This window comes from Penicillium canariense (assembly GCF_028826845.1).
Source record: "Penicillium canariense strain IBT 26290 chromosome Unknown utg000003l_segment0_segment0, whole genome shotgun sequence".
NCBI classification, from domain to species: Eukaryota; Fungi; Ascomycota; class Eurotiomycetes; order Eurotiales; family Aspergillaceae; genus Penicillium; species Penicillium canariense.
The window spans coordinates 2,797,720-2,816,892 of record NW_026622730.1 but is presented as its reverse complement, the minus strand read 5'-3'; the positions used below and the strand labels follow the sequence as shown (position 1 = coordinate 2,816,892).

The 19,173-nt window shown below is 51.3% G+C and overlaps 8 protein-coding genes across 8 annotated transcripts; 5 read left to right on the top strand and 3 right to left on the bottom strand.

Moving 5' to 3' along the window:
- Nucleotides 1–2,315: 2,315 nt before the first annotated feature.
- Nucleotides 2,316–3,056, bottom strand: N7482_005863 (uncharacterized protein; the record flags this gene model as incomplete). The annotated part of the gene is made up of 1 exon (XM_056687988.1): nt 2,316–3,056. One exon carries the CDS (start codon nt 3,054–3,056, stop codon nt 2,316–2,318), a length of 741 nt encoding a protein of 246 aa, XP_056543543.1.
- A 919-nt stretch (nt 3,057–3,975) lies between these two features.
- N7482_005862 (uncharacterized protein) lies at nt 3,976–4,458 on the bottom strand (the record flags this gene model as incomplete). Its single annotated transcript, XM_056687987.1, has 2 exons — nt 3,976–4,290; nt 4,345–4,458. The coding sequence occupies 2 exons, from the start codon at nt 4,456–4,458 to the stop codon at nt 3,976–3,978; spliced, it is 429 nt and encodes a 142-aa protein (XP_056543542.1).
- Nucleotides 4,459–5,527: 1,069 nt separating this feature from the next.
- Nucleotides 5,528–7,250, top strand: N7482_005861 (Ygr210 GTPase family protein; the record flags this gene model as incomplete). The annotated part of the gene is made up of 9 exons (XM_056687986.1): nt 5,528–5,604; nt 5,650–5,675; nt 5,737–5,746; nt 5,826–6,188; nt 6,249–6,492; nt 6,549–6,754; nt 6,814–6,993; nt 7,042–7,162; nt 7,224–7,250. The coding sequence occupies 9 exons, from the start codon at nt 5,528–5,530 to the stop codon at nt 7,248–7,250; spliced, it is 1,254 nt and encodes a 417-aa protein (XP_056543541.1).
- Nucleotides 7,251–7,394: 144 nt separating this feature from the next.
- On the bottom strand, nt 7,395–7,861 carry N7482_005860 (uncharacterized protein; the record flags this gene model as incomplete). The annotated part of the gene is made up of 2 exons (XM_056687985.1): nt 7,395–7,406; nt 7,469–7,861. The coding sequence occupies 2 exons, from the start codon at nt 7,859–7,861 to the stop codon at nt 7,395–7,397; spliced, it is 405 nt and encodes a 134-aa protein (XP_056543540.1).
- A 560-nt stretch (nt 7,862–8,421) lies between these two features.
- Nucleotides 8,422–10,125, top strand: N7482_005859 (SET domain-containing protein; the record flags this gene model as incomplete). The annotated part of the gene is made up of 4 exons (XM_056687984.1): nt 8,422–8,751; nt 8,806–9,323; nt 9,380–9,989; nt 10,042–10,125. Coding segments are annotated over 4 exons (1,542 nt in total), but the record flags the coding sequence as incomplete, so codon positions are not given.
- Nucleotides 10,126–12,176: 2,051 nt separating this feature from the next.
- Nucleotides 12,177–14,902, top strand: facB (C6 transcription factor FacB/Cat8; the record flags this gene model as incomplete). Its single annotated transcript, XM_056687983.1, has 3 exons — nt 12,177–12,669; nt 12,733–13,046; nt 13,103–14,902. The coding sequence occupies 3 exons, from the start codon at nt 12,177–12,179 to the stop codon at nt 14,900–14,902; spliced, it is 2,607 nt and encodes an 868-aa protein (XP_056543538.1).
- Nucleotides 14,903–15,353: 451 nt separating this feature from the next.
- Nucleotides 15,354–16,104, top strand: N7482_005857 (uncharacterized protein; the record flags this gene model as incomplete). The annotated part of the gene is made up of 2 exons (XM_056687982.1): nt 15,354–15,371; nt 15,565–16,104. The coding sequence occupies 2 exons, from the start codon at nt 15,354–15,356 to the stop codon at nt 16,102–16,104; spliced, it is 558 nt and encodes a 185-aa protein (XP_056543537.1).
- A 190-nt stretch (nt 16,105–16,294) lies between these two features.
- N7482_005856 (sugar porter family MFS transporter) lies at nt 16,295–18,133 on the top strand (the record flags this gene model as incomplete). The annotated part of the gene is made up of 3 exons (XM_056687981.1): nt 16,295–16,615; nt 16,689–16,945; nt 16,999–18,133. 3 exons carry the CDS (start codon nt 16,295–16,297, stop codon nt 18,131–18,133), a joined length of 1,713 nt encoding a protein of 570 aa, XP_056543536.1.
- Nucleotides 18,134–19,173: the final 1,040 nt, after the last annotated feature.

Here is a 19,173-nt window from a genome sequence, read left to right as displayed (position 1 = left end):
TCGGGGGTCCGGCCTTTGGGTTTCCTTTTTTATTTTCATCTTTGCTATATTGCAGTTCGGCGTTTTCTTAACGGTGTATGAAAAGGCAGGAAGATTTTCAATGCGAAGTCACCCCATGCATCCAAGCATAACCTATTTTGCTTTTGTTCTTATTTCTTTTCCTTAGGTTTTGCGGACTAAGTGGGCCTTCATGTGCCTTTCGTGAATCTTGTAGCGCGGATTGCCTGCACATGGAGCCTGTTCACAGTGTCACTTTTGCCAGGCCGGTCAATCGGACGTTCGTATAGCGTTGTTTCATTTCGACGTGACCAAGTAAGTCCGTGAAGTCACACAGGCCATCATGTATAAATTGAGAGTAACTCTGGGCCTAGTCGAAGGTCGGAGCATCGCTAGATCGGTTACACGGCCACACTGAATTAATAAACCGTTCACATATGGTTCATTGCAGAGCGGTAGATAGGCGGCTACTAGTGACACAAGAAAGCATTAAGGGAAAACGATTGAGATCGCGGGTCCGCACGACTAATCAACGCAGCTGTGGTACAAGTTGCGTCCGAGTCTAGGCGGTCGGCGAGCGGCCTTGCATCGCGGCCGAACTATCAGGCTAGTGGCGTTTTCATTCCTCGGCGATCCCTCTGATTAATCGTTTTGGCTTCTCAAATAGTCGAACGAAGGGGGAAACTACATACCGCGGGCGCTGCAAGTGTCAAAAACATGCCAATCACCATGGGGAAAGACCCCCAATTGGACGGCCCGCGTACGCCGATCTACTCTCTTTGTCCTCCTGGATTGAAGGGTTCCATTGCCCCTCTCAGGAACAGCCTTGTGGTAGGTCGTACGCGGTATCTTTTTGGTCCAGAGTGACAGCTCCGACGGCCCTTGCGCTTTGTTTTCTGGCAGCCCTGCCCGCGGATCTTATTCGCGGAAAGGTATAAGAAACTCCTGCCCCGCCAGGATGTAGGCGTTCGATTATGCGGTCCATACATATTGTCGGTACACAATAGGCGCATCGTACTTCTCAATCGCATCAGTTACCTACGATAATAAAAATATTCTGGGTGGGAAATCTATTACGATGCCGAGATCTCACCCACTGCCTCGTTGGGCTCTCGTTGCTCTCATCCTGGTTCTCGTGAGCCCGGTCACACCTTACCCCATTCGGACACCACGATGGATCAAAACAAGGGAATTCACAGATGCAGAGTCACGCGATGTATGGGAAACTGTTGACAAATCAGAACGGAGTTCTGAGCTCCAATTTTCACGGGCCAAACATAGTCTGGTCAATCTGTACACGGTTATATATGCTCACCCAACTGACAGAAAATGGACATCGACCCAGATGCAAACCAACGACAAGGTTCCTGAAAGAGGCCCCTTGGGGCGTATGTATCCAAGAGAACTACCACCTCGAAGATCAACTCTGTCAATCCTCGTACCAGTTGCGCCAGTGTCAGGGTATCCACAGCCCAGCCACGACTCTACAAAAGAAAAGCCACATGCCCCAGCTCCCGAATCGAAGCACATAGTTCCTCAAAGACTTGACTATTACGGAGAGATTCTTGGAAATCCGACAGCAGACATGAGTGAACTCCTCCTTGGTCAAGAGGCCGGATCTTATACATCCTCAGGATCGAATATATCATCCGGCCACTCTATTTCCTTCTTTTCTTACCGAATTTCGTTCCCCTTCCTGAGATTCGCACCAAAGGTTTCCCCACGTTTTCCGCTGCCGGGAATCTTCACGACGGTTATGATTCTGCTTGCCTTGGTATGGATCGCGATCTTAATCATTGGATTGGTTGAATTTGGGAATTACATTTGGAAGAAAAGACAAGTCGAGAGGCTTGCGATGGAAAATGACAATGAAGTGAGCGAGGATCTGTCGAGTGAATCTGAGGATGGGAAAATCCTAATGGGAGTGGTTCTTGTACCCGGGACAGAAAGCTGTGCGCATACTCCATCGTTATCGAGTGTCTCGGACTCGGACTTTGGATCAGATTCGGAATCGGAGGTGGATGATTATCGTATGTTTTGAACACAGACTCGCAATTGTTAATGTGCGCCCAATCTCGCTCAAGCCCCACAGCTTGGGTATAATAGGCAGTCTACGGACTATCAGGTTGAACGTCTAGTATTTGATGATGGTTTTTTTTGAAGTGGTGGCTTATAGGATTTTTTTGTGGGCTCTATTGTAAATGATATGAAACAAGACACCCGTCAAATCGTCGTAACCACAGCCAATTGGTTAATCAAGAAAGAAAAAACCGCTTTTCCCGCTCAAAAAAGTAGAATAGACCATATCGCAAATTCATTTAGGCGCGCTGGTCAGGTTCCAAAGCCTGGTACACCGTCTGGTTGTCAACACCCTTCTGACGAGGCCTACCGACATCGATGCCGCTCTCCGCCATGGTGCGCTGGAACTTGTTCTCAGCAGCTCGACCAGGATCCATCTCGGAGCCAATTTCAGAGGTGAAACTGGCATTCTTGTCGTCGTCAGAGCTGAATCCGCCCTCCTTCAGATTCTTGCCTTTAGGCTTCTGGCCCTGGTAGGCACCCGTCACCTCATTGATATAGGACGGCGCCTGACCGGCGAAATACTTGCTGCTGCCACTAGCGCTGGATTGGCCAGGCAGATGCTCGGAGGCACGGTACTCGCCAGCGTGCTGGCCCATCTGCTGCTTCGCAGCGGTCGGGCCGCCAGTGTAGCCAGATTCGGGGAGGTGGGCGCCAGGGAAGTCGCCCTGGCCGCCAAGAGCCTCAGGGTACTTTTCTTGGCGGTGACGGTCCTCACGAAGAGCACCGACAGGGGCGGATGGGAGGGTAGTTGCGGCAGAGGTATCAGTGTTCTTCAAGGTAGACTGGTTGCCTGAGACACCCAGGGGCTCAGCACCCCGGTTCCCAGAGAAAGCGCCGCCGCGACTGACAGATTCAGCCGCAAGAGAGTCTTTCGCAATTGGGCCTGACGGTTCCTCGATAGGCTGCTGGGAGGCAGGGTCGGTGGTGACCTTGGTGCTGCGATGGCCGGGAGCGATGGGGTTGCCTTGAAGATCCATGATGATATAGTGGTTTCACGAATTAGGCGTGTGTAATGGAAGGAGAGGCGTGAAGAAGGTTTGCAAGATTGAGGAGATTGTAATTCAATAGGTTTATGGAACGAGCCAGATGCGACGGTAAAACTATATAGCTCTGAAATCCACATAGCGATCAGATGCAAGATCAATGCCAGTGATGTCACACTTACGATTCTCGGGGGGCCTATGATCTTCATCTTGCCAGTGCAGTCACGTCAATCAGCTTCGATCGAGACGCACCTGGTGGCGGACTGGGGTTTTCGACCCAAGTGACAGTGGAGCCTATGCCTTCTCAGTTGCTCTTGATCCACGGCCTCTGGAACCGAGAACTTGTCACTGATGAGGGGCCAGGATCCACATGCTTATTCAACCATGGCATTCCCAGGTTCGTCGTTTCCCCAGTGTTTGCAAAAAACCTGGCAGTATGGCGAGGAGACGGGTGTTTGACGTCAAGACTGGGCCTCAGCATTGACAAACAGTACAAACACATAATTTTTCCCAATCAGGAAATCTGAACGCTAAACAGCACAAGATCTTTACCCAGATCTGGATTTTTTTTACTTGAACTAGTGTTCTGTAGCATAGTGTCAAGACGTTTTGAGAGTACATGAAATCGTTGTTATATCTTTGGGTGCATTTTCGCAAAGTAAAGACGTTGGACGCATCCATGCCTCAGTCGGTTCTATTGAAACACGTACATTCCCGTCAGATCTGTTCACGACGACTCTAATAAAAAATACATGACAACTTCCCGAAATATCTAGATTAAATGCTACAGTTTATTACAATCTTGGAAGTTATCTTGACACAATCATTTTGGGGTTCGCTCATTCGCTCATGACTCCGCGTGAAGATGGCTATCATACACCTGATGGATCCCGTAGTCCAATCAATTTTGTAGTTAACGTGACTTGGCATCAGAAGGGAGATTATCTAGGCCCTCCACCCCCTGGCGCCCGACTTTGCCGGACGGTGCAGTGGGCCGGTGTAATTCCTCGCCGCTGATGCGGGCACTGCTTCCTGCTGTGGCGGGGCCGCGGAGAGCGGTATCGTTGTCACCAGAGATGGGGCCCTCAATTCTACCAGAGCCCACGTTGACGGTTCGCTGGTCGGAGGAGTTCCAGTCGCTAGCAACTGGGGGCTGTTCAGGTAGAGGCAGATTGGCCTTGGCCTGGTCGATTTGCTGGGCTTTGTCGGTGTTCGTATCGATGATGGACTATGTGACGATCAGCAGGTATATCTTGGAAAACTTGACATGAAAATTACACACCTTCATTTTAGATACATCTGAATCGGCGGGGACCTTACCATCGTGCTGCCGAGCCAGGCGAGACTCGGGCTTACGCAGGTCCTGGCGAGTTTTGTGGAAGGTCTGGTCGGTCATGTTGAAGATTGTATAGCAGTATAAAGAAAGCAAGGTTGATATTTCCGAGGAAGTTTGTGGCGAAATGCAAGGGCACACTTATATTATGGTAGAAAAGGATGTAAGGTGTGAATGGAGATCGTGATGGCCTTTTATAAGGGGCTATTGTTTGGTACAAGATATCACTGGCTGTGACGTTTGCGGCTGGGATGACGACATGCGTGGCCAGCGGCCGTGGATAGCAAGTATGTCTGAATTTTTCCCCACCGAGCCCAGCAGGAGAAGCTTACTTCATCCTTGAAAATCAAATTGAGCCCCATTGTCACTGTGAAGGCCTGTACTTGGTTGATAATGGGTCTGAGCTCGTACATCTCCGGGAGACAGTCATCGTACAGGGCGGCTGTTGATTGGATGGTAACTCCTCCGAGCTATGGAGGCAGGGGTCGCATGCCCTGGATCAGCTTCCCCCTTAAGGCAATGGAAAAGATTTGCAGGTCCTCTGCACATCTCGTCCGTGCCGATGTCATAGCTCCACTAGACAGCATGTAATGCTGTTCCGTCGACGTCTATTATTGCGGAACTCCGATGTCATGCAGATTAAAGAGAATTGCGGTCAGCTTTTCCCCAATGAAGCAAGCGTGTTAGTGCCAGTACTCAGTCACTGGTCTTTCTCAATTCCATGGCAACGCCGTCTATGGCAATAGTTCACTGAGGTGCAGTTTGGAGGCCATTCATTTGCACACTCAATTGATCCTAGTCTTCGTCTAGAGTGCCCAGAAAGCTAGCAAATTGCATGTCAAATTGTAGGATTATGAATCACTAATTGATATAATTCTAGAGAGCGCCCCAAAATCGTATGCTAAATAGTGTATAGCGAAGCATCTAGCCTTCAGCTTGAGTCGTCCGAGGTTGCGGCACAGTTGCTCCGCCGCCGCCCTGTTCCTGTGTAGACAAAGAGCGACACCGCCTTCCTCTTCAGCATGGCAGAAAATGTTTCTTATCGCAGTTCGACGGCCAGCGTGCCACTGGATATATCAGAGCGTTTCGTTCCTCGTTGCTTTTGTTCTCATAGCGAGTGAAATTGCTTAAGATGCCCCGGGATCCTTTAATTGGGCTGGTGGGCAAGGTCCGTCTTTCCCATCCCAATGTCAAGACCCCGCTGACCATGTGAGGGGCACAGCCGTCAAGCGGAAAGTCCACAACCTTGAACAGTTTGACCGATGCTACGTCCAAAGTCGGTACGCTGAATCCAGAATCTTATGCATCAGAGTAATGGCTAATTTTACTTGGCGTAAATAGGCAATTTTCCGTGCGTGCAGCCGCCTCCTCCACTTGCGACGAGCATCCCCGCCTTATCGACTTTTGCGCTAACGATTGACACGCGGCAGTTTCACGACCATTGACCCTCAGCGAGCCATCGGATACCTTCAGATTGAATGCCCATGCCAGCGACACAATGTTTCAGACCGATGCCAGCCGAACTATGGTGGTTGTCATGAAGGGCGACGCTCCGTCCCCATCGAACTACTGGACGTTGCAGGGCTTGTACCAGGAGCGCATCAGGGACGAGGATTGGGAAACAAATTCTTAGACGACCTGCGGCATGCCGATGCCCTAATTCATGTGGTGGATGTGAGTGGAACCACAGATGCTGAAGGAAAAGCTACACGAGGATACGATCCTTCCGTGGACATTGAATGGCTACATTCAGAAATTGTGCGATGGGTGCTAGGAAACTTGATGGAGAAGTGGTCAGTGACAAGATTTTTGGTATTTGTATTGGCGGAGGCAGTGCTAACATTACAATTTAGGGGATCTATAAAGCGGAGACATGTCGCAACCAAGGCAAACCCGATCGACACATTACAGGGCCAGTTCTCCGGATACGGAAGTACCTCTTCCATCGTTGCACGGTGTCTGGACCGTCTCGGTCTGAAGGAGCCTCTTGAGTTGTGGTCAGATGAAACAGTTGAGACCGTGGTCAAGGCCTTCATTGATGAAAAGTTCCCCACGGTATACGCCCTGAACAAGATTGATCACCCCGATGCGGACAAGGTATGTTAATTTGTCGAAAAAATGATGCAAATGTACTACTAATGCAGGTAATATAGAATATCAGCAAAATTGCCAAGATGCAAGATCCTCAGTCTATTGTCCTTTGCTCCGCTATATCAGAAGTTTTCCTTCGGCGATTAGCCAAGCAGGGGTACATTAAGTATGTGGAAGGTAGCGAATTTTTGGATACCCGGGAAGATTTGATCGACATGGGGGAACCGGACGGCGGAGGCCTCAAGGAGATGGACGAGAAGTTGAAGGCGTAAGTGTGCATCCTCGAGGACCCCCATTTTCTCTTGCTAATCATCTGGGATGCCATAGCCGAGTCGAGAACTTGAAAGATATGGTGCTGTACCGATTCGGGTCCACTGGTGTGGTCCAATGTCTTTCTCGAGCTGCAGAGCGTTTGGGCCTGGTACCCATCTTCCCAGTGAGAAACGTACAGACGTTCAGCTCAGGAGCTGGAAGTGCGGTATTCCGCGATTGTGTTCTGGTCAAGAAGTAAGTGGCATTCGTCATAATCATGAAGATCCCACTGACCCCTCATAGAAATAGCACAGTGGGGGACGTGGCTCGAAAAGTGATGGGTGATGTGCCCATCTCCTATGTTGAAGGAGTAGGAGGTACTCGAGTATCTGAAGAGGACATTGTTGCAGTTGGGAAAAACGATGTGAGTTCGATTCCTAGATCGTTGCTTTCAAATTATATGCTAATGGTATACCAAACTCTAGATCCTATCTTTCAAGGTTGGTCGGTAAATCATAGTCCATCCATGTACAGTCTCGATGCGAATGACGCGAAACAATGGCCACGGCTTCAACGATGCCATATCAGATTTATCCCATTTCAAACACAAGTAGAATATGACGCCAACGGTATAGCCACCATGTACAATTTCGCGGCTAGTGGCCTTTCTATTCAGTCACAGCAGGTCAGCCACATTGAAAGAAGAATCAGGACATCATAGCCTTCATACCTCCGCCCGTTCATCATTCATCCCAATGATCGGTTCCGGGGCTGCTGGGTGTTCCTTTTTGGCCTTTTTACTATGCTTGCGACCGCCTCTCTCCGTCATCCCTTGCGATTTGGTAGAGTCGGCGACCCCTTCATTCACTTCCCTTTCCTTCATACCCGAAGACGCTCCAGCTGTGGCCGGGTCCTCAGCTTCGCCCTCCTTAGCCCGCTTGATGGTATGCTCCTCAGGTTGAGATCCTTCCCATGGTTTTGAAATGGATTTGTTTCGAGTGCCTCCAGGGATATTGATAGCTGCTGGTTGTGTGATTGGCTGTGTCGGAAAGATAGACGTTCGAGAAGCGCGAGAGACCAGAGCAGCCGATAGCTTTGGTGAGACGAGCCGAATTCCGGGCATGATGGTGTCGACGTAAAACGGATAGGATAATAAGAATACAGCACAACAATGGTCTTTCAATCGTTCTTGACACCTTTCCCTTTAATGATGATTACATACGACTTGAAATTCAGGATGTCTATGTGATGACGTCTGGATGCCGTAATACCAAAACTGTCAGAAACGGCCACGGAACTATGGGTGCCAAAGAACCTTAACAAACGAATTTCAAGAAAAGGGTTCATCTCATCAAAATTCAGGTCAAACTCGCCTCCACCAAAATTCTAAAAAGGAAACTGACCACTGGCCAAATGCTGGCCTGAGACATCAGGCAGACAGTGTTCTGCTTATCTCATCCAACATGATGTGCGGACCCCATTGGCTGTCTGTCTCCCCGCCAAAGGCAGGTAGGACGGGAGCATTCATGTCCCATGTAAATGTCATTCACACGACCTGTCGGAGGCGAACGACTTTAGTGCCCTCTCGGCGAACAACTTAACCTTGGATGGGAGTGGCTACATCTGATAATATTCTGCGTGCAATAACCAGAAGACATCGCCATATCTGATAACCCATCAGTGCACAATTCATCCTATCACATTTCCGGCTCCACATTCATCATGAAGCGGGAGTCGTTTCCGACGGACTCTCTTCCAGCCTGGCTCCGCCTCAATGGAGTCGATGCAAATGGAGTCGCTTTCCAAAATCTTCAAACGACCGAAGGCGATGCAGATAAGGGCAATACCATTGTGGCAACAGAAGCCAGGTCTAGCAAGGACAGCGATGCAGAACCAGAGATTCTCCTCCGAGTCCCGTATGATCTGGTGCTATCATTAGAAGCTGTCCATGGTTATGCCAAGTCTGACCGGCACTTGCACGAGGTATTGGACGCAGTTGATGAATTTGGCATGGTATGTGCCTCCACCCTCACTCTGATATATACGTGAATCACTCACCCAAACTAGACAGCGAGAGGCGCAATTATGATTTTTCTTTTGGTCCAGATCACGCATGCAAGCCCAGACAATTCTCAGCATATTGGTGTGTCGAGCCCGTGGACGGAATACATTCAGTTTCTCCCTCCATCATTCCCCTTGCCCACCTTCTACTCTACCGAGGAACTGGAGCTGTTACGAGGAACCTCGCTCGCTGCTGCAGTAGATGCGAAGGCTGCCTCCCTTGAGCGAGAGTTTGAGCACCTTCGTCATTCTACAGAAAGCATCTCCTGGTGTCAGCAATGCTGGTGGGATGAAAACACGGGCAAATTGACTATGGATGATTGGAGGTACATCGATGCTGCCTATCGGTCGCGCATGGTAGATTTGCCGGGGAGTGGACATGCGATGGTACCCTGCATCGATATGGCCAATCATGTCGCTGGTGCAGGTGTGAAAGCGCTGTACGATACTGATTCCGCCGGAAATGCTGTTCTTCAGTTGCGCTGGGGCGAGAGTCTCCAACCGGGAGAGGAGGTGACGATTTCGTGAGACTTTTCAACTACCTCATGATTGACGACATGACTGATCGCCGAAATGTTAGGTACGGTGATGAAAAGTCTGCATCGGAGATGATCTTTTCGTACGGGTTTCTGGAGGCCGACCGGACCGAAGCCAGGCAGGTTGTCTTGGATTTGTCCCTCCCCGATGACGATCCACTCGGAGTTGCCAAGAGTCTGTTCTGTCGGAATACTCCCGGAATCAGGCTTTCTACTGTAGGTGGCAAGGACCAAGACACGCCAGCATTAGCAGCAGCATCACATATCACCTGGGACAGTTCTCTCATCTGGTGGGCGAGTGTGAATGAAGAAGATGGCCTGTACATAGGCATCGCTCAAACAACAGACGGAACGAAGGAATTAGAAGCCACCTGGAAGGGTGAAAAGATCCAGTCCCCGGAGCAACTCCGAGAACTCCTTGCGGCAGATCCGTCGTGGGACATTTTCCAGCTGCGGGCCGTGGTGCTGGTGCTCGAGCGAGTGGAGACCCAGCTCTCGTTTCTTCATGAGACGGAGCAAGTACTAGAAAATCTCCGCGAGAATGAGGATCTTTTCAAGGCTCTTTTCAGACCGGAGGTTTTTAATCTGGCCTCGCAACTACGGACACTTGAAGGTGTTTTGCTGCAAAGAGCGATCGAAGATCTCGTAAAGCAGGTTAGTGACACCTTCCAGCTGCCAGGCAATCACTAACCTCCCCTTGCTCCAGAAAACCGACCTGTTGGGATCTGAAACGGTCACAGCCTACCTCGCTCAACAAGCCCAGGCGGAGGACGTGGAAGACTTTTCATGATATAATCATGAATCTAGATCCATGGAGAGAACTAAATCGGCAACGGGTCGAACTATGTCCAGCTTGGAGGCCTCCCGGAACCGAAAGCACGATGCATTCATACAGCCCATTTCGGAAGCATATAGCGTGGAGTCCTCCGTCGTTGAAACAGAGAAAATACATCAGCCGTTACTGGTTCAAGCGAAAAGAGGGTCAACTACGTTACTTCGTACTTGTGAAGCCCGTGCCGTTCGCGGACAGATGTAGATCATTCACCGTCGAAACTCGCCGAGGGTTGGAGCGGAGATTTCTTGAAATTGGGTTGATCGACGTTGACCATATCCGGGGTGTCTCCAGATGACGTTAACTTCTATTCTGCGGAATACAGGGTCCCTAGTCTGGTGTGGTCGGGTATCTGACGCATTGATGATCTGATATTCAACTAGTCTGTACAGGGATGCAGGACGTATTGAGTTCCTAGGGCTGAGCAGGACACTCGGCAGGTTCTTCGACACTGTCAGTCGGCGTACTTGGAAACAGGCAGCCTGGCAACCCAACGTGAACAGCCCATAAATACAAGTCGCGCCCGTCTCTGCCTGCGTTGGCGGCCCTGAAGGCACTCCGTGGAGTCCTGTAGATCAGAGCCGGTTGCAACGGATGGCTTGGGTGGGGCTGTACTAATCAAACCATGGTTCATGGCCTTGTCGGGCTTCGCTCGGGCAATACTCGCCGTGGGGATCTCTGGAATATAATCCAAATCCCGAGCAAGTAAATGGAAGGGTTCAAATCCCGTCCATCATAATTGAAGTTCCTTTATTGGCCGTGGATGCTGTGACAGCATCATGCACAAGACCTGTCTCCCCATGGGTAATTTACCTGCATGAACGGTTGGGGTGATCTCGCCACTTCCACGGTTTTACTGCTAGAGACAGTAGGCAAATCTAGCAGTCGTATCTATCTATTGCGCATGCAGACGGCGGTCATGCAACTGTGCAGAACATGCGGGAGCCACCCGGTATTTGCGCCGAATACCGGAGTGAGCACGAGGCCCCTCACGTTAAGACGATACTTGCGGGGAGCGGACGTCTGAGCTTGAAACCGACGTGGCGCCGGTCCCCTATGACCCCATCCCTGTTCCCTTTTTCAGCGTCTTGGACGAGAGGTTATTGCGTGAGTTGGCCCTGATCCGCGGGGCTACCATGGTCGATCGTCGCTGAAAGTTGCGCTGGCAAGTTTGATGCATGAGCAGTGGCGCTGGGGTGAACTGCCCGCCGAGGCTGGGGCCGGGGGGGACCTCGGATGTGGTCACTGTTACCACTTCCGAAGACGGGGGGATCCTTGAGAACTCTATCCGAGCCCACGATGATCGCATTATGACTTTGCGGGTGAGCAGCAGAGTTCGTTGAGTGGAGGGGGCTGAGCCAGCGTTTCATTCGTTTTTGGGCTTCGTATCACAGCCCGTGCCAATGCATGTACACGTACGGAGACGTTTAAACGCTCATGTTCAAGGCGTGTACGGCGGTATATTCGGTACAGCCAAGGATTGCGGGAGGGTGGAGTCCGGGGGACCTCGGGAGGATCCCACGATCCTCCGGCATCGTAAATCCCGGGGGGCGGCGATAGTGGGCTGGAGATCAAATCGGTCTAGAAGAGTCTGGTGAAGAAATCGTAGGAGTGAAGACGCGCATCCGAAACCCCCCGATGCTTCTGTCGCCCCATGGGGTGAGTACACGGTAGCCGAAAAGAAAAAGGGGAGACGATTTAACCTTCGCCGCAATACATGACGGTACACTAAATTTGCGACATATGATTGGTGGGAGTGTGGGTCAGCAGTCCCCAGCCAATTACTCAGCATACGCACGCTTGCATTACCCGGTCCATCATCTCCCATCATCTCCCCCCCTCCTCCAACTTGCCTTCAGTCACTACAAAACCTGGCTACGGTGCCTTCAACTACTATTCTGCCCAGAAAAACGGTCAGCTTATTTGTGCCCATCTCGACTCGACCACTCCTGGACGACCTACGAACCTCGTGAACCGCGACGGCCGATGCGCCCGCCTGTCCCCCCAAAATGCCTGGTATCTTGCCGATGAAAGTGATCAAGGTCGGCGGCACCGGCACCCAAAGCCGGATAGCCCAGGCCTGCGACCGATGCAGGAGCAAAAAGATCCGCTGCGATGGCATTCGCCCATGCTGTACACAATGTGCCAACGTTGGGTTCGAGTGTAAAACGAGCGACAAACTGAGCCGCCGAGCGTTCCCTCGTGGATATACCGAATCCCTGGAGGAGCGTGTGCGGACTTTGGAAGGGGAGGTCAAAGATCTGAAGGACCTGCTGGACGAGAAGGATGAGAAGATTGACGTTTTGTCGCGGATACACTCTTTCTCACCCCCGCAACGATCGGCGTCTATGCGACCTCCCTCTATGACCGGACCGAACAAATCTCCGACCTCGGACTTGGGAGAGGGGTTGATTCATATCGAAAAATCCTCTGCTCAATCTAGGCCGCAGAAGTCGTCTGGAAATCCTTATTCCGCCTTTTCAACCACCCAAGGCTTTGCTGGTATGTGGAAAGATTTTTATCTTTCGCAGGCGCCACCCAGAACCAGGATCTGACTTCATTTAGATACCTTCAACGAGAAACTTGTCGGCCAGGGGAAGTCGACATCGAAAATTCCCCTCCACACTTTGACGAAACTGTCCCCATCCGTTTCTCGTGGATCTCCCAACCAGATCGTCAAGACGCCACCGCGCTTGGTGTCGGATCAACTCATCAATATTTTCTTCCAGGAATGGGCGCCGCTGTACCCAGTTGTTCACCGTCCGACCATTCTAAAGGCTTATGGGGAATATTTGAACGATTCCGACTCTTTGAAACATGATGTCTATCTTATGGCTCAGTTGAATCTGATTTTCGGAATTGCAGCTCTTTCGTCAAGTGTAAGTGTCAAGTGTGCCACCGTGGGTAAGACGAAACTTATTAATTGATTGGGCAGTCGCGAACCAACCAAGACCCTGCTTTCTTCGAGCAGAATTGGACTGTTTCTCTTGATTCTTTCTCCAGCGAAACCTCCATCGGAGGCTTGCAGTGCTTCATTCTGGCCCAGCTTTACTGCATGACCAAGGGCGACTATCGGAGTATGCTGCGGTATCGTGCCCTTGCCGTCGATATCTGCCACCAGCTGGATCTGCACCAGATCCGGGCGGATTCGTCCTCCAACCCTCTGGAAGGTGAAACCTACAAGAAGGTCTTTTGGTGTCAATACACCTTGGACCGTTTCTGCTCCGCTCTTACTGGAATGCCTGTTCTGTTGCGCGAGACTGATATTGAGACCGAGTATCCTGCTGATGTGGATGATGAGAATGTCACCGAGTCTGGCTTCTTGCCAACCCTGCCCGGTGAATCTACCCGCATCTCGAGCGCCCTGGCACTCTTCGGCGCCTCGCGTATCCTGAATAAGGCTTTGGAGGACCTGTACCCTTCCAAGTCTGGATACGACGTTTGCGTCTCCAAGTTGCGCTCGGCCGCAGGACAGCTTGAGGAGTGGCTTCACGCGCTACCTCCCCATCTTCGCCTAGAGTTCAGCCAGGACAAGCCTAGCACTAACGTCACGAGCAGTCGGTCACCTCTCCTATCTCTCGTTTACTACTTCATTCGATCTTTGATTCACCGCCCGGCCGTGTGCTTCGCCGAAGAGCATCTTCGCTCTCCGTCGGTCTTGGCAATGTCTGATTCTGCGAAGCACATCGTTCAAATCCTCCAGCTGCTGGACGAACGTCGGCTTTGCCTTTCTGTCAGTATCAATCGGAAAGAGCTGATGCTCTTCTCCGGCCTTGGCCTATTGTGGCAGACCATGGGCTTGAAGCGTGACAGCAAGTTGGCAAAAGAGAGTCAGAAGCTACTCGTTGCTATTCTTGAGCAGCTTGAACTCGAATCATCCGATGCAGCTGCTGAGTTCAGTACACTTGCCAGCACTTTGGTGTCTCTGGACATTTGCGATCATGGGACTGTGCCCACCGCCAAGCAGTCGCACGAGATGGAGGCGCCAACCCACAAGCCTTTCAGGTCTCCGAAGAAGCAGCTGCTGTCCCTCAAGTCTGGCATGACCAACAGCATCAGCAAGGATCAACTCGGCATGCAGGCCCCATCTTCGCGCCGAAATACCGTCTCTGGCTCTAGTCCGCTTAATTCTCAGTCTATTCGGTCTCCAAGTTGGCCAAGTATCTCTCCATCTCAGCATGACCCTCTCTCTGCTGCCCAATACCCTGCAGATAGAGGACACTCTTCTTTGGATCTTGGCTCGGATTCACGACCTGTGTCTTCGACCATTGGGTATGACCACCCTCGAGCCCTGTCATGCTCCACTCCTTCTGACGCCACTGCTGGAGCCATCACCATGGCTGATTGGGAGTACGTCCTAAGCGATATGGACCGAGGATATTCCAACATCTTCAACGGCATCTATGGCGGCAGTGAATGCGGCGATGATCCTGGTCCATTCGCCTCGATCACAGCCGAGTACAACCGCAAACCCAATGACGCCACGCTCAACAATCCCGCACCCCTGTCAAATGACCTACATGGTTTGTCCCCTGAAGCTTGGTCAGCGAGCAGTGGTGATTACCCCCCAAACCATGAACATACCACGCAAAGCGCACTGAGCTACTCTGGCGAGAGCATGGGTAGCGCCGAAGACAACTTCGCCTCCCTTGCAGGTTCCTCGGTGCGTCCCGACGACATCGCTCTTCTTGGCCCGTTCCAGGGGCTCCCAATGCCAGGCAAGGGGGGAGATTGATGAGTTTCCCCTGGTCAACGGCTGGGACCGACGGCTGGCCGTCTGAGATTCCTATCGGCTCTGTGCTTATTTTCCCATTGTTCTCATTTATTTCAGAAGGGTTAGGATGGTTTTGATGATTGTGATTATGATACCTGGGAGGCGTTTCTTTCGTCGTCTCTTTTTGGAATCGGCGTTAAAGTACTTGGGTTGTTGATTAGGATATATGACCTTGGCTTTGATCTTGGATGCGGATATTGTGTACATGCCCATTTTTGTTTGATGAAATATATATTGAGACTTATGTTCATACTTATATCCATAACCAACCTTTCCCGCTATTACCCTTGTTGCACTCCGAACTTGTGTATACCTTTCCTTGAACATACTAATCGCATCTCTGTCATCGCTGAATCGAGGACGAGGAAAGATGCCATCGACATAACGGCAATCGCAGCTAAAACTAAAGAATATGAATATCATCAAAAAGGTACGTTGACTGTCGCTTTTAGAAGAAATCACGATGTAGCCCCTGACAACATGCCATGGATGCAAACTCAAGCACGAGATAGAATACCGAACACCACACATGTCTTCAATGCCCAAAATTCCTCAAGGTAACTATTGTTGTAGATCAACGCCCGTCAAACGCATTAGGGCAATGAGGCGCACACGTGGCGTAGTATCCGCATGATCCCGAACATTTGCTCGGCCTACCGAGCGCCAAATCGGCCCTGAGACCTGGGGAATGCCAGTCATCGTTCTTCCCGGCGACCCACATTCTAGTAAAGCCACCCAGGGTGGATACCTTCACCACCCAGTGGGGTGGTCGGAAGCGAGCCCGAAGCGAGCCCGAATCTGTCATGGCTGCCACGGATCTCATCACTAAGGATCCCCAGAAGAGCAGCGTTCGTGCATCATGCAGTTTGCCACCCAAACAGGCCGGAAAGCCGGAAACCATCATCACGAGGCACAATGAGAACCCCATTGCGTGGCACGCCACTGATATCACTCTTGGCCAGAAGGTCTGGGTCCTTGCAAAAGACTGGCCGGCACTCCCGGAAACCATGGATGAGCCGACAAAATCGGTAGAAGCGAACCCCCGCTTCCCCAGATTCCTGCTTTCGCAGGCTGTCGCATGGTCTAACACGGAGTTGACCGACGGCCGCCAAAGGCAACTCCTCAGCGCGGGCAGATCAACGAGTCATCAAATCCCTGTTTAGTCTATTGGTCCGGGTTGACGCAGCATCTGGTCCCATTACCCAGACCTGGCCTGTTCATGGGCCCCAGGGACGTATAAAAGGGACGTCCTTTGCGTCTTTCGACAGACCTGTACAAAGACTTGGCAAACAATAGCAATTAGATTGAAAACGCCTGGACAAGCATACGTCACGCTTGTCTGCATCATTCGATATGGGTCTCAAAAGCTTCTTCCAGAAATTCCAAAAACGGCCGGAGGAGATCTATGGCGACACCGCGCTTAGAGAATCGGTCTCTACGGCGGACCACGAGAAAGGCCCTAGCGATATGGTCGATACACCTATCCCGTTGTTGACATGGCGCTCCGCCATAATGGGCCTGTTTGTCTCCATGGGCGGCTTTCTGTTCGGCTATGATACCGGTCAAATCTCTGGTTTCTTGGAGATGGAGAACTTCCTGCGACGATATGGTCAATTGGGTTCTGATGGGACCTACCACTTTAGCAACGCACGGTCGGGTCTTATTGTTGGTTTGGTAAGTGGCCCCCCAAACACCACCGGCCTACTCGGGCCTTTCTAAAGTGGCTTGATGCTAATTGATTATCTAGTTATCTATCGGTACTTTGATTGGTGCATTGATTGCCGCCCCGATCGCGGATCGTGTGGGACGAAAATGGTCCATAAGTGGCTGGTGTGTGATTGTCTGCATCGGTATTACGGTGCAGATTTCCTCACCTACTGGGAAATGGTATCAAATTGCTATGGGCCGTTGGGTGGCAGGCCTAGGTGTCGGTGCACTGTCTTTGCTGGTCCCCATGTACCAGGCCGAGTCAGGACCGAGACACATTCGAGGGTCTTTGATTAGGTATGTCCCGGACCACGAATCATAGAAAGGATGTGATGCCTAACATGTCCCAGCACCTACCAGTTGTTCATCACGCTCGGTATCTTCGTCGCCAACTGCATCAACTTCGGAACCGAAACTAATACCAACACTTCATCATGGCGCATTCCCATGGGTATAACCTACCTTTGGGCCATAGTTCTCGGGTTCGGAATGGCCCTCTTCCCCGAAAGTCCCCGCTACGACTACCGCAACAACAAAGTGGACAAGGCCATCGATACCCTCTCTAAGATTTACGGCATTCCCCGTAACCACCGCGCTCTCCTCATCGAATTCAACGAGATCAAAGAAAAGTACGATGAAGAAGTCCGCAATGGCCAAGTTACTTGGATACAGCTCTTCCGCTCCCCGACAATGGGGTACCGCGTGGCTGTCGGTATGGCTCTACAAGCACTGCAGCAGCTGACCGGTGCCAACTACTTTTTCTACTACGGAACCACCGTATTCAACGGTGCCGGTATCCACAACAGCTACGTCACGCAGATGATCCTCGGCGGGGTCAATTTTGGATCCACGTTCCTTGGTTTGTACCTGGTTGAACACTATGGTCGCCGTCGCTCTCTTATTGCAGGCGCACTGTGGATGTTCGTCTGCTTTATGGTCTTCGCTTCTGTGGGTCATTTCTCCCTTGATCGTGTTGACCCTGAAAGAACACACTCCGCCGGCGTGGCCATGGTCGTCTTCGCTTGTCTGTTCATTCTGGCCTTTGCCAGTACTTGGGGCCCGATGGTGTGGACCATCATCGCCGAGCTGTATCCCTCGCAGTACCGTGCGCGCGCCATGTCGCTTGCCACCGCCTCCAACTGGCTGTGGAACTTCTTGCTGGCATTCTTCACACCTTTCATCGTCAGCGCCATCGACTTCCGCTTTGGCTATGTCTTTGCGGGTTGCTTGTTCCTTGCGGCCGGTCTGGTCTATTTCGCTGTGATCGAGGGCCAGGGCCGGACACTCGAGGAGATTGATACGATGTATCTCATGCACGTCAAGCCGTGGAAAAGCTCCAAGTTTGTATTCCCGGCCGATCCCAACGTTATTCGGGGGTCTTTTGATAAGGGGCAGGGTGCATCAGCTCACATTGCGGACCCCACCGGTGGTGTGCAGGAGGATGTCCCCACTATACCGGAGAGCCGCGGAGGCATAAATAGTTAAATATGGAGTTGGTGAGACTGTGTATGTAGTGTATATTACCTTATTGCTCTTCGAGTCCTGGCAGCCTGTTCTATGTTTGGCCGTGCTTTTGACGCAAGTTTATTCCTCGCAACCAACGATCTTCGATACTAGCAGCAAGCATACGTTTGACAGCTCAAATGCCCCAAACCGAATAGTCTCGTAGACCTATTCCAAGATGAACCTCCCTTGGAGAAAAAAGCATAGCACTCGATACACGTCTACGTCTCAACAGGCCACTTAGTTCGTTGCTACCGTCTGTCACCGAGAAAGGATTTCGAGTTGAATTGAGGCCTATCCACGGGCGGTACGCTCCTGAGCGGCTGTGGATTACGTCTCTTTATTACCGCTCGCCAGGTATTTTGGTAACATGATTTGGCTTACTGGGGCCAGCAATCAAGTCGTTTCGCCTGTCTCGTCGAGGCAATTAGGCACCTTCCCTTCGCCTGTTCCATAGCGGATTTTCGCCGACCTGGGGTTCAATATCACACGGTAACGTTGGCTCATGCATTCTATCACGATGCTGGCTCGTTTCTGTGGGATTTTTTGGCATCCGTCTCACCGTATGCGGTCAACTTATCTCTTGATCGGCTTGTATAATGAGAAGTAAGCGGGTGGGGCATACTACATATCGGTAGAGCTATCGGCTAACCCACCCGATGATGCAGGTTCCTTTGCTTGACACTTGGGCAGTTTGCCTCGAAATCGACCGGGACAAGATAGGTCTTTAGGGGCACTATCGTATGAAACAGTCAAAAGACATCGTCGAAGCGTGATCCATTCAGGGTACCGGTTTCCGGATAAGGCACTTTCAATCCCCGATGGTGGCCCCCCACGCCTTGGATCCACTTGATCGCTTGATTCCATGCATGCTGACAGCCCCCAGCCCGGGTTGTGCCATTTTGCCCATGCCGGTTGAATACGCTGGTGTTGTAGACCTACTGGACAAGGGAACAGAAAACACAGCCCATTGTAGTGCAACCCACCCCCCATTCATGGTGGATGCTCAGGCTTGTAGATCG